Here is a 14,693-nt window from a genome sequence, read left to right as displayed (position 1 = left end):
GACACCCATTAATGAAGCGATTTCAAAACTTTCTTTCGGTAAAGCGCTCCTCAGACGGCAACGCAATTCACAGTGATTAAAAACGAAGTCTGCGGTGTGGCTCGCTGAGCAGCCCCTTAGAAGACGCAATTATATTCAAGTTACTGTACAGAGCTAATAATTTTGTTTTACCCACAAAACTTGCCTAAAACTAACTTTGAATAGCAGTTGTTCCGTGTACGAATACAACCGATGAGCGAAGCTCCTTAGAAATGGGACGCAAATGACTATGCGCCTGATCTCGTTGCTGGTTCATGAAGGCGGTAGGGTGGGGAGCGGGGGAGGGGGAGTGTCTGCTGCGTTCGGTGGCGTAAACGACTGAGCGAGTGAGTGTGCGGCGCGCAAAGCGCAGGGAGGGGGAGACAGGTGGGAGAGGGGTGCGAGTGGTGATGCCCCTCTTCAAGGAAATGCCCCTCTTCAATGTCACAGCCAGTGAAGCCAGACTGTGTCGGTTTATAGCCCCGCCACGGTGGTCTAGTGGTTATGGCGCTCGACTGCTGACCCGAAGGTCGCGGGATCGAATCCCGGCCGCGGCGGCTGCATTTTCGATGGAGGCGAAAATGTTTGAGGCCCGTGTACTTAGATTTAGGTGCACGTTAAAGAACCCCAGGTGGTCGAAATTTCCGGAGCCCTCCACTACGGCGTCTCTCATAATCATATCGTGGTTTTGGGACGTTAAACCCCAGATACTACTACTACTGTGTCGGTTTATATTCGCAGTACATGTAAATAAGCGCAAATGTGTAGTGGCCTTCACGTTTCTGCAGCATTCTAGGTAATGCAGTACAGATACACTTACTGAGATACTGTAATTTACGTGTGCAGCTATCAACACAATGCTCACCCCATGGTAACATCAAAATTTATCAATCCTGTAGAGATGTTCGCTCTCATTAAACGAGAAAATGTGTCTGTGTGCCTGGTAAGCTTTACATTACACTTCAACGCACTCACGCTGTGCCGCTGTGCAAATTGAACTCAAGTTATTGTGAAGTTACTGCGTTCCATTTGTTGACAGTTGTACATCATAAGGCAAAAGAATAAATGCCACGGTTGGCCACTGTAGTCCATTTTTTTTTTCGATAACGTATACAGTCGGCTACAAAAGTGTACAGGTCACAGGATTTGCAAGAAAGCTGGATTTCTTGACAACTGACATGTTTCTTCAGCTCTTCACATCTAGTGTTAAAAGAAGTTTCGGAACCTCAAAACCATAGCGGCTTGAACAACTTAATATAACAGCTCTTTCACAACCAGTTTCGGTTTAGTCTCAAGTGAATAGAAGCGTAAAGAGGCGATCGAACAAGCTAGAGCAAATGCTAAAATACCGTAATGTGCTGCTACCACGTGATCACCTTCTCGGTCATGACGTCTGTATATAGCTCCAAAAACAAAACTGAAGCGAGTTGTGGAAAAGCTATAACACCAAATTATTAAGTACGTTATGAAGCTCGGTAGTATTTCCCCATTATTTTGAGGTCCGGATCTTCATTTAACGCAAAAACTAATAAACCAAGAAGTCAGAAATGTCGTGTCAGTACCCCTTTAAAACCTGAGCACATAGTGCCCGCTTCAAAGGTTCAAGCTGCAGTAGTTCTTGGAACCTACACCGTGATACTTTTGATTATAATCACCGAAACTTAACATAGCACAAATTCGCATCTGCCATGGAATCTGTGTCCCATAAGCTTTCGATGCCGACTGTTCATGCACAAGTACACCATAGTACTATATTAAAGTACGCTGTGAATGTCTCTTAAAATATTGTGTGAAAGATGCAGGGAAGGTTTTTGACTGATGGGCTCTACACAGCAAGGACAAATTTTGGTTGCAACCTTTATTGTGTATATGCAAGTTCACAAATCTGTCACAACGTCAAATGAAAAGATTTATGTGGAGGAGTGTGTTAGTCCTACAAGAGTTTATAAAAAAATAAAATTTGCAAATTTGCGAACTCATGGATTTGTTTTCGTCAGTATTGCTTCACTAAGTATGAAACACTGGCCAGAAGTGGAACAAGTATGTTCATGTTTTTCAGGTTAGAAATTAACTATGTTTTTAATAGCTGAATAAAAATTGAAGCTACCAGCTGTTACAAAAGGCCGCTGTTTATTCCCTGCCTCAACCTTTTTCACACTGAGGTTTGAGAACAGAGGTAAAAGTAATTCTGGATGTGAAGGCCTTGCCGTAACTTCACTTAATATTCTTATTCAGTTATTCCTATCGAGAACTCTGCTTTGTTGGAACATAATTTACTGTTGTGAAACACTACTATGACCCAAACAAAACCGACGACCGTCTCACGGCCGAACACCGTAGCTACTGCAGCAGGTCTTTCTATGTGGATAAAGAACACAACTCAATTTGTAGTAAAAACACATAATTAGTATGTGTTTTGACTACAAAACACATACTGCTGTGCGTAAGTGTTAGCTGTATTTGTCCGTTGGTCCACTTTACGAGCAGCGTAAAGCTAAACTCTTGAAATTTTTAATACGGTAGGTTCTAACATCGGCGAGAAGCAACGAGATCAGCGATAAGACGACCGGCTTTCTGAACACATGATCGCACACATAAGGCTAATAGTGCATGTATGCATCTCTAAGAAAATAGCGTAGCAGAGGAAGCTCGCGCACGAGTGTGCTCTCTGCGCTTGCGCAGTATATATTCGCCTATATTAGGTGTTACCATGTCCAAGGATCAACGCTCGCGCGATATTATTTTAAAGAAAAAAAAATCCAGGGCTCATGTCGTTCTTGTGTAGCGATTGGTGCAGTTCTAAATCATGCGCTAAACGCAGCTTCACTACTGTGAAACACGACGAAGTGCGTAGCACGGGCACCAAGCGATTTCTGCCCCACCGTTGTTAGTCTGTCCGTGAATGATCGCTCGCGGGAGTTCGCAAGCGCCGGTCGGAGGAGTAGAGCAGAGCGATTTCTGCACGGGCAAGCGACGGTCGGAGGAGTAGGCACTGCACGGGCAGACCGAAAACGCCATGCTCCGGCCCGCCCGAGCCCGGCCCGGTGTTCTTAAATGTGGCCCGTACCCGGCCTGGGCCCGAAAGGTTTGGGCCCGGCCCGGCCCGACCCGACCCGTTTCAGCTAGTTATGCCTTGAGCATAAAGGAGGCACTGTCTAACCTTCGGTTATTTTGAAGATACCTGCCACACACAAGATATTTTCTACAGATTGTTTTGGGAACTTCTTTCAGTGTCACGACTTTCACTGGTACTGTGTATACTTTCGGTTAATTACGCCCGTAACACTCTTGCGAAATAATTGCAGGGCAATATAAATATAATTGGAGTCATAGCTGGCTGTTTCATGTACGCACACAGTGCTAACCACGCAATCTTATTTTTGCATTTCAAAGAACAAAATATACCTCCATAAACTGAAAAAAAAAAGCATGGCAGACATTTTTAGTTTAAATTTTACATCAATTGCATACGAGCTAGGGCTGTTGAGTAAAAGTAGCAAGTCTGCTAACTTCATCTATTGCACAATGCAATGAAAAAAAAAAAAAAAACGTGCTCTAGCTGCTTCTGGTAGGAATACACCAGGCTGGGCAGCGTTACATAAATTAAGCTGTCGTGTTGACTCCTCGGCAGGCGACTGCACCCAACGTACACGACGTTTTCGTGTTCAAAACAAGAACGTTCTTTGTCCCACCCTTTTTCCTCGAGTCACCGCCACCGCAGTGCCATAGATCTGTCAAAGCGAGGCACACCCGTTAGAGAGCGAGCCACCGTCCTCGCTGTTCCCTGAAGATGGCTGTCTCGTCGTCTTCGTGTGACCGCCTTCGATCTTTGAAAATGTTACGCCTTAAAGCGAGACCGGACTAAGGGCTTCGTGAACCAGCCGGCGGCCTCTTAAGCGATCCCCGTCGACGTGACGTGTCGGGTGTCCGGAGCGTGATTATACAGATGGCTGTTGCTAGGGTTACGTCCAGACGTAACTGTAGTCACCGCTATCGTTACGTCCAGATTAAAGTCCCTAGATTTTTCCCTGTTGAAGAGCAGGGAAAAATCTAGGGACTTTAGTTCAGATGTGGTTTTCCACAGACGTGAGTACATTATTCTCCTGTTGCTCAGTGAAGGCCCTCTGCGCCCTTCGGGCGCGGAAAACTAATCGGGGCTTCGCCCTCGCTTCGCGAGTGCGGCCATTTCGCTATCGCTCAATGGCCGGTTGGCAGGGTCTCGGTTCGGTCACGCGCTACTGGCCGCTGTCGCGGCCACGCGCTGTTTAGCCCGCGCGCCTGCCCCGAAGGGGCAGGCGGAGGCGCACGTAACCCACGAGCCGCGTCGCGCTTCTCTGGCAACTGACTTCAGCAACACCTGAGACAAAAAAAAAAAAAAAGAGATTTCACCAGCAGCGAGGTTCCAACCAACGTCCTCGCACTTCCGAGCACGACACGCTAGCCGCTGCGCCACTGAGGCCAATCGGTTCGGTAGGTCTAACGGGCTGTATTTGTATCGTCACGCTGGACGTAACTTTTAAGGCTCGTTATTCTTACGTCCAGACGTAACTGCAACAGCTCCTACCGTTACGTCTAGACGTAATGCTAGACACTTCCTATACGGCTACGTATGAGACCCGGGCCTAATACGGGCCTGGCTCAGGCCCGAGCCCGGCCCGGGCCCGATGCAACGATCCCTTACCCGGCCCGGCCCGCGGGCCGGGCCCGGGCCCGTGCAGTGCTCTAGGGAGGAGCAATCGCGCGCTTGGCAAGAGGGTGGCGCCCTCTCTTGCGCGGCACGGGTGTCAGCATCTCAGACTTTGTTCGTTTATTTTAACCTGCTTTTGAGGATTGCTAGCCTTGTTTTAGGTATGTATTGACCACTTGATTATGAGCGTGATCACGCCACACGAGATCTATGGATGGACGACAAGCCGAGCCCCTAAAGTGCTAAGCACTTAAAAATTGCAAGGGTGTACTTGAATATACTGATACACCCTAGTAAAGCGGACCAGCGGCGTACTAACGTACACTGTTGCTTGAGCAAAAACTACAATAGCCTATATTTAGTAAATAATTGTACTAAAATACCGTTTAGGCGCAGCACTTTCACCCCTAGCTGCCCCTTGACCCCAGCATTGGGAGATCAAAAGGGATAACTGAATGAGATGTGTTCGTGCTTGCTTGTGCGATCAGACATCGGTGGTTAATGTAATTATCACGCGGATGTTTTCTCCGCCTACCCGTGTTCACGAACTTCTCCACCGCGAGGCTTCGCCTTTCTCCTCCGTTCTGCCTCAAGGCACTCTAGAACACACTCCATCATAGGCGTGCGCAGGGTTCCCCTTCAGGGGGGGGGGGCGAAGGTACGTCGCAGCGCGCCCCTCCCAATTATGTCAATGTATGACGCTGACATTGCGCCCCTCTCCCTATTATGTCAATGTGTGGGGCTGACTTTGCGCCCCCCCCCCCCCCCTCTGCCCCCACTGTGCTCACGCCTAGGCACTCCATCACGCCGATTTGACAAATGGGACGTTTGCGCTTGCGCGTAAGAAGATACAAATGAACGAATCCAGCTTGAGAGGCATAGAATTAAGGCACGAGGCACTTGCAGGCATGTGTGGTTTGGGAGGCCACATCACGCATTGATGTACCCAGTCCAGAGTAGCGTAGCGTGAAGCGAGCGAGTGATTTAGGGATGCAGTGGCGTGAAAGATCTACACATGTCATCCACTTGTTGCCACTTTACATGATTTTTAGTACAGAATGAGCCATTCTGCAGCCAAACATGGATCAGGACCAGAGTGGCAATGATGAAATGCCTCAGTCCGAGACTGCAGACATGAATTTTCTTTATATTGTACTTCTGAGCATGTTCTTGTGGCACCAACATCAGAAAATACTTGCAGGGAGCAGTTGCTATATATAGCTGCTAATAACATTGCAAAGAAGGTAGTAATTTTTTACAACTTGAAAAAATAAATAAAGATTGCACATTTCTTGCTGCAAGGAATGCTATGTTTGGCTGGCATGTTCACATAATCCTTAACTACAGATCCGCAATGTTTTTTATAGTATGTTGAAAGAGTGCTTCATACACATGCACGCATGCAAAATAATGTCTAAAATTATCTTGGAAAGGACCTCAACAAAATACAAATATAAAAAGAAAAATCAAGAATAAAATGAGCACTACAAAAATGTTTATTCATCCATACTATTCTGAATACAAACAGCAGACATTTGTAAGAAAGATAGCTTTAATGTACATGAGGAATAAGTATTTACAGGTCATTGCATTTTCAACTGCTTAAAATCATGCATGTACATATCTCTCCTATCAATGTTTCATAAGCCCTTGTATTCACAACTATAAGAGAGCACAATCCATTTCTTCACCATTGGTAGAACATTGCAAGCAGCAAAACAAGTTCACATTTATCTTGAATATGTTTTTTAAACTACTAGAACCTCTGCAGTGAAAACTTACATGCAACAAAAAAAGGAGTTATTCACAAGGCTCCAGAAACCATTAAAACTCTCTGTAACAGCACAACACACCGTGTATGCGCACAAGTCGCATGCCCCTATTACCAAAAAGTAATAAACATTGGCTAGCCGCTGCTGACAAGTGACTGGCCTTTACTTTTTGGCAATGGGTTATAGGCAATATGCACTTATCAGCACACCAGTGCTGCTATTTTATGTGCACCCTGGCGTCAAATTTAAAAGCCCGAAATGTGAAAAGCACAATCAGGCAAAGCTGCCAATTAACTCCTGCCACAGTACGAACAGTGTCAGGCTGTACCCGAAAAAAAAAAAAGAGCTGTGAATAACCACGAGTAAAATCTGCTGCCTATGTCCTGTGTTCTTCTGCCAGCAGCGTACTTTAACACAATTAGAAATGACAAGTTTAGTAACGATTGGTTTATAAAACAGACATCTGAATATATATAGCATATATATTTATGTATATGTGAGGTCAATATCTCGATGTATTGGAAACACCTCTTCCCCACTTTCTTTGCACAACAAACCTCAAGGAATGAGTTGGAGGGTGGGGAGAGAGAGAAAGATATTGAAAATAACAAAACACAAACATAAGATGCAGGCACAACATTAATAGTAAAAGGACAGTGCGGAAGGGATAACTCGTCATTTAACAGATTGACAACAACTTCCCACTGCCTTACAACACCCCTGGAATGTATTACAGCCAACTAATAATTTCTGAAGGCAGCTCCGGTACATCTTAAAAACAAACACACACACAAAAAAAATACCCGGCTTTCCTAACAGCACCAACTTCTGGGCTCCCCAAAACAGCTTCCTAAAAACATTCACAACACATCCTACAAGAACTATGCATGACAAAGCATATCCATAATGGTTTCTGCAGCATAAAGAACCTTAAAAAACACACAGAAGGATGATGAAAAGTACAAGTAGTATTTGTTCATTTTTCAGACAAATGATGTCATTGCAAAGAAATGTGTGACCATTTACAACAACCTTGGAAGCATCACCCCTAATACAACAGCATGAAAGTGATGCCAGGTACTAGAACCTACTTTGTGTTGGGCCTACTTGAAATGATAAGGAGTAATGTAAAAATGGGCACAGAGCTAACCATTACTGCTGCCAATCGATTCTATGTACAAATATGCATAGGTTGTCATGTGAACACAGCCTAGTAGACTAAACTATCTAATCCAATCAGAAACAACAACGGCAAGTTCCTTAACGAAGAGTTATAGCCTCCAGTAACTTCTTTAATGCTTGTCCACGACACGGAAACCAGGGGCCGTGTAGTGCGCACCATCCACTGTAATTGGTCACACTTATTGAGTCATGATTAGGGTCAGCTCAACTTTCCTAACATGTCAAGCAGTTGAAACAAGAGTGAGTGCAGTGTGACAGAAAGTTGTCTGTGCTCTAGCAAAAGAAATAAAATCGCTGGGAAAGTGGCATTTGTTGCAGTGGACCACTGGGTCCAATACACTACAGAGCAACTGGGCAGGCATTGTAAATGTAAAGGAGGCTATGAAAGGGTTTAAGCCCTTTGGAACTATGTCCACACAGAGAAAATGTTCCACGATTTTACTGACAATAAGCGTGTTAAAACTATCTGTACACATTAGTATAATTGCATCTGTACAAGCGCACCTTGGTGCCCGACAGCTGCACTTGAATCTATTTGGAACGTGTGAACAATTCTGCTGTAAATTTAGGAGGCTGAGTGTGGCTCGTGCACATGACATCCTTGAAAAATGCTGTTCGAAGTATGCACCTTCTTAACATAACAAGCCCTCAAATCATTCAGTCAGTTTTCAGTTTACAAAAGACACCTGTTAAACATCTTGCGTGAAAACGTCTAATATTTTGTCAACCAAGGAGGCCACAAGGCACTTGGAACTATTGACTCCGAGGTCACAAGCAAAAGCACAGGAATTTTTGCCTATGTACTTGGGAAGAAAAAAAAAAAAAAACCCTTCAGAAGCAGTCAACTACAACGGAAACATGCCCACTCAAAAGTCTGGAAAGTACACCATATGACCTCATCAGCAATTACTGACTGAGATACCATATTTGTAGGAATACCACAGTACTGGGTGCTTCAAGAAAAGTGTCCAAAAATCTTATAAAATATAGAAGACATCACAGCGATGCACATGGTTCGTCACTGCACTCTAGCCACCTCAGATGGGTGGTCTCAAGTGGGTCTTACTGCAGAAAATCATCACTTGCTGCACTGGTGTTTGATTATAAGCTCAGAGCACTGCATTACACATAATTCTATGTGAAATTCCATTCCACTTTCCTTCATATAGCAGCCGCTATTACAATATATTCTGAAACTGTAACGACATGGACCGTGAAAATTTCCCCCCCGTTACTTTCATGCAAATATGGTGTCTGTGGAAAAAACAGGCATAAAACAAAAAGCTGTTCATACTACATCCAGACTCAACTTGACACAGAGCTGCACCTTTTACAACAGCTACTGTCAAAGCTACAAATAATGTACATTCCTCTCAAATGGCAGCTCACTGTATGGCCAAACAATACTCTCTCTACCTCGTCGAAATCAATCGGTACACATACATGTTGGTCAAAATGCCCCCGTGTGCACTTACACAAGGCCAGGTACACTTGAAATATTGTCAGGTGAGAATTCACCGTGCACCAAGTGAAGGATTGTACTGATTGTGATTTTCAATGCTTGGATTGACCATGACACCTATTCATTAGTCTCAGTAATGTATCTTGCGAAGCAGAATGAGTCTGGTACTTCACGCTACCAACCCTATAGCAACAGGAAAGCAAGCTAGATCATTAGCAGACTTTGAAGAATGCTACACACAAAAAAGTCTCGACATAAGTGCAGTGACTCTAGCTCTTCAGATGACAAAAGCTGTAGAGCTAAAGTGCATTCAAAGGCAAGGCAATATGATAAAGCAAGAAGTGGGTAATCAGATACTCTCTATTGCAACTACAGCATTCAGTAACAAGCAGTGTTAAAGCCAAAGGCTGCCACCTAACGTATGTGACCTTACACAGAGCAAACTCAATATGCTACATACTAGTGCCAAACTCCATATGACATTTCTCTAAGCCGAAGTTCATCTTCCATTACATGCTATGCGAATGCTCTGTTTCTACAGATACATTTACAAACATCTACGCTGACGGGGAAAAAAAGCTCATTTCACTAAATGTTATTGCATTACTTCTTGATTACTGACAATGACATGTGTACTCTACACCAGTAGTAAATCACCATAAATCTCCTCACTTGCTCAGGGTAAAGTGACACTAAAAACAAAAATCAAGTCACAGGGTACTGTTGAACAGCGATCTTGAGAAAGATATCTCGCATTTCTTTCTGTGCCAAGACTCAACCTAGTTGCAGTGAATATTGAAACTGAAGGCCACATTCCCTGGGCCAAATTCAAAAATGCTACAAATGTATGAACGAATACAGTTTTCATCAAAATTTTCAAAGCCACTTAATGGGTGACTCAATTTCATGTTGAATACGATGAAAAGAGGACAGAGTGCTCAGTTTTTTTTGTCCCCCCCCCCCCCCCCCAGCATGCTCAGTGAGAAATTTTTGCCTGCCAAACAAAATGAACCTGCAAGACTTCTTTTGTCTCAAAGCCTAATGGTTTGCTGGGGTGGTATTTCTCTCTTTCTCCTGAGCTTCAAATTGTTTTTCATTTTTCATGTACTGTTGCAATGAACATCCACAAATCCAAAGGGGTCTTTTCTGCATCTAGGTCACAGTCTTGTTCATTAATACTCTTGCCTTGCACAAAAGTGCCGTATTCATTGTTTCAAGACATTAACGTAGCCATATAACTTGACTTTTGTTTTTTAGCACCCCTTTTGACATGCAGACCACTCTATTATATCCAAGTAAAGACATACCTCCCTAGATTGGCTGATAACGTTTTACATATGTGCTGTATGTTAGATTTGTCGTAAGTGATTGAAGTTAACCTGAACAAGCCTACAGGTCAAGGTACAGTAGTAAAGAAGGGGCCTATCACATGAGGGGAAAGCAGGCAAAGTCACCAGCACACAAATGCTACCATCTTATTTTCAGCTACCACCATCAATAGTACCAGAAGCCTATACTACAATCAACTACTACTACACTGCAAAGCTCTACCAGAAAAGTTTAACAAGAGCATGCTCAAGATAAAATAAAATTTACTTGCAAAGATAGCAAGACTATTTCTCAATCGAATACAGATTTACTGAGGCAGCCCTTGAAGCATTCCCATGAGCAAGCCAAGTAACCAACCAAATTGTCCTGACCAATGGCAATTTTTAGGCTGAATAAATTTCTCATAATCTATTGAAACAAAAGCCACTAACGAAACCTTCCCTGTACACTGGAGTACAATAATTATGAAACGGAGTGCCATGTTAGGTACAGGCGCACCAACATTTAGCAATTTGGTGTACAGGGCACCCACAACATGCTGTCAAATAGAAGTGTACCAGAAACTTCAAAGGGCGGTAACACTACAATTATGAAAAATGACAGCAACTGTGCACACTATACAAAAGCTTTCGTGTTGCTTGTTTAACTGTGTGTGCTATCATGAATATAATGCCTTGTAGCATACTAGTTAGATGAGCAGCAACAGTGACTACCACTGTTTAAGATTTAAGAGTGGCTCTTAGAAGCACCTTTGTTAATGAAACTCTCTTCCAGAATTATCCAGCTAAACAGTGCGCTACTAAAACTATCAACTACTATAGCAAGGGAAATGGCAAAATGGTAACACCATGGCTTTTTATAGCGCTTAACAGTAATTATAAATGGCTAAGAAAATTTGACACATTCCTGGGCAGCAATCTTGTCCACATTCTGTGATAGAACGTTCTATTGCGCCGCACGTATTCGGTCGAAGCTCGCGTGACTGTCAGACGTAAGAACAGCAACCGGAAATGGCAGTGCTGTCAACCCCTTTGTCGTCTGCTAGGCAAAGAACGAGCACACAACGAACGCAGACACTGTTCCACCCGTTACAACAAATATAGACCGGTCTCCGGACGACTTGGATTGGACCAAAATGTAAGCGCTCAGGCCGGAGAAGCGAATTATCCTGCTTTGTGTCTGGCTTCATGCAATTCTGCACCGTCAATTTGCGAAAATGGCAACCAGCAACCCCACTGACAGTGTCGTGAAATTCTAACACCACACAACGCGAAATCAAGACATTAACATAAATAAATTGTTAAAAGTTATCGCAGTCTTCGATTTCAAGCTTTGAAAAACAATGCCCCCAAATACCGATATTCAGTTATAGTAGTTCTATATTTCTTCATGCGTTGAAAACATTTCTGAATCCTCTCAGCAGAGGATCAAAACATGACGCATTCTTCAGAGGTGCTTGTCCTTCGCCTATTGCCTGTTTGCTTCGACTCGTTCTCTTGTGACGTTGCATTCCGTTCTATTACAGAACTTGTACAGGATTGTGCCCCTGAAGCAATCTGTGCTTGGCCAACTTACACAGCTCCTTGCAAAAGTGTGATTGTAATGGAGTTAAATCTTACGCACCAATGATATTATTGATCATTTCCAAGACTGCAACTTCCATTGCCGTTCCAACCACACTTCAGAATGGAGCAAGCTCTTACACGCGTGAAAATGCATAAAAATTTCCACTACAACGCACATACAGCAGAACAAGCTACGGCACCTAGTAATGGTCCCCTTCAGCTGTTTTAAGAGCGGCACAAAGCATGACACAAGCCCAAAATTACAAGCAGTTCGTGTATCATCAAGTACAATGTTGGTAAATGAATGCGATAGTCCCCACATTTTTAAAGCGGTAGAACTGAACTAGAAGAGATGGAAAATTCTATATTTATAACCTGCAGAAAATTTCACTCTAACAATTCCTGTGTCAGTGTATGCACACAACTACTCTTGAGGACCGCCCATCAATAAACCAGTGCAGTTGCCCTCATCCACCATAAGCTGCATAACCATCCTGCCATCGACACGACCGTTATCAAGGTAACATGACCCTCCAATATGAGGTGCATCTGCTGCATTTTTTAACAATTACAGTAGACTCTCGATAATTTAAACTCTTGGTTAATTCAAACAAATCTTAAATTTCTGGTTGGCTCCGCTATGTTTTCAATGTATTTTAGGGGCACTTAATTCAAACTGCCTCACTGCACTAATTAATTCAAACTTTTTACTTGTCCATGCTTGGAAATATTTGCTGCCTTTGTTGCTTCTCACTTAACATTCGCGTTTTCATGCCATTAAAAGTCGCAAATAAAGGCGACTGCGCGCGTGCAAAGCCGCCAAACTAGCCAAACCGTACGTACTAACAATCACATGCTAACTGAGGAACACACACACACACACACACAAAAAAAAACACCACCAGAGATGGTCCGGCCTAGGTCTATTGCGTCTCGAATGCTACCTAAAACTCACTTTGGCAGCAGTACACTGGTGTCCCGAGAAAAAGCATCCTAAGAACGTGAAGGAGTTATCAGCTGTCATGGGACACAACACATTTCGTCCCTTTATTGAACACAAGCGTACATGTTGTATAATAATAAACACCAGTATGATCGCTCATATCTAAGAACTTCACTGGCAATCGTGCGGAGCTGTCTATGACGCTACTGAGGGACTGAGAAACAATAAACATCCCAACGCTAGTTGGTATGTTGCTCTGAGTCATATTTATGGGAACATCTGATAATTCAAACAAAATCTTGAGGTCCCTTTGAGTTTGAATTACCAAGAGTCTACTGTACTGCACAAAACAGGGGTATTGGGGCATGGAGTACTGCTTTTAAAACAACTGCAGAGGACTTTTGCCTTGTTTCACAAATTACTGCATAAATTTACCCAAGCCTTTAGCTTCCTACATGACCATCCTGACTAAGCATTACATTTTTACGCGTACATGAAGCATCACATGGTGCAAGGACAGATACTGTTGCCATAGAAACACCTCACCTCACTATCACAAGGCTGGATTTGTTTTAAAAGAGAGCGAGTGGTGAAAAATATCGGAGCCTCTTTCACAGAAATGTTGCACTAATTCAGCACGCGACAATGTGGAACAGGGCAGCCTTCGTTACAAATTTCACATGCATTTCAATATTTTCTGATGACCTCCACATCATGCTTGCTTTTCTTGCAAGAACTCAGAAACTGACAAGGCATGTGCAATTTCCATATCGATTACATTGCAATATTCCTCATGTTTTTATTTTGAGGATGCAAAATTGATACCAAATTCACAAAATTCATCGCGATTGTACAGGCGCAGAATTTGTAAAATTTCAGCCTTGATTCGATTTCGGCTCATGTGCTTGGCCCGAAGCCAGTTGTCATTGACGAACGGCTGGCCAATCATGCGAGCAGAAACTGACAATTGTAAAACAAACAGACCGAAAATGCGCAAGATTCTGCCCTAGCAATAATTTCTATTCTTTATTTCATTACTAACAATGAATGAACAATACAACTTAGAATAACTGAGAACTGAGCTAGCTGGTAAGTATTCATTCTAAAAGACTGAGCGTGCAAACACGGACACAAGAGAGAAGTCAGGACACCACAAACATCCAGTCTTTTAGAATGAACAATACAACTTATGTATTAATTATGTGGCAGTATTTTCTTGATTCTCACATTGTGTTTTAATTGAAAAATAATGCATAATACGTGCAATTATCCTAATAATGCCACAATATTCTTTAGTCACTGAATCGCACTCACTGTGCAGAAATTGCGTGCAATCGATATGAAACTAGCGATTTCTGTGCGGATGATATGGAAGACATATGGAAGATTATGGGAATGCATGTGAAACCGTTCTCGACATGTAGGAAAAGCGCTAACGCAAACACGACCCCTGCGCTGTATATGTGCTGGCGGCAGCCACGGCAGCGGCACGCCTTGCACTGGCATCATCAGCAGGGGCTGTGCCTGAAGCTGCGCATGAGTGGCACAAGCAGGCTGGGAGGACCTGCCTGCCTCAAGAACGGATGCTGCAGCAGCTCAAAGGCCGTGGCCCGCTGCGCCGGATCCCGCACCAGCATTTTCTCCAGGAAACCCTGAAGCCTGGGGGATACCTAGTGGGTGAGAAGGTATTGATTAGGCATGGGTGATACACTAAAACCTCGATATAACGAACACA

The 14,693-nt window shown here is 43.5% G+C and overlaps 1 protein-coding gene across 1 annotated transcript in view; it reads right to left on the bottom strand.

The window, feature by feature from the left end:
• Positions 1 to 6,183: 6,183 nt before the first annotated feature.
• Positions 6,184 to 14,693, bottom strand: part of LOC119373517 (serine/threonine-protein kinase PAK mbt) — a 69,448-nt gene continuing 60,938 nt past the window's right edge. The window contains exon 13 of the mRNA XM_037643568.2: positions 6,184 to 14,628. Coding sequence (XP_037499496.1) covers positions 14,467 to 14,628 — 162 coding nt within the window. The 3' untranslated portion in view covers positions 6,184 to 14,466. The remainder of the gene's footprint in view (positions 14,629 to 14,693) is intronic.

Source organism: Rhipicephalus sanguineus, chromosome 11, assembly GCF_013339695.2.
Source record: "Rhipicephalus sanguineus isolate Rsan-2018 chromosome 11, BIME_Rsan_1.4, whole genome shotgun sequence".
NCBI classification, from domain to species: domain Eukaryota; kingdom Metazoa; phylum Arthropoda; class Arachnida; order Ixodida; family Ixodidae; genus Rhipicephalus; species Rhipicephalus sanguineus.
This window is presented reverse-complemented; position numbering and strand designations above follow the sequence as displayed.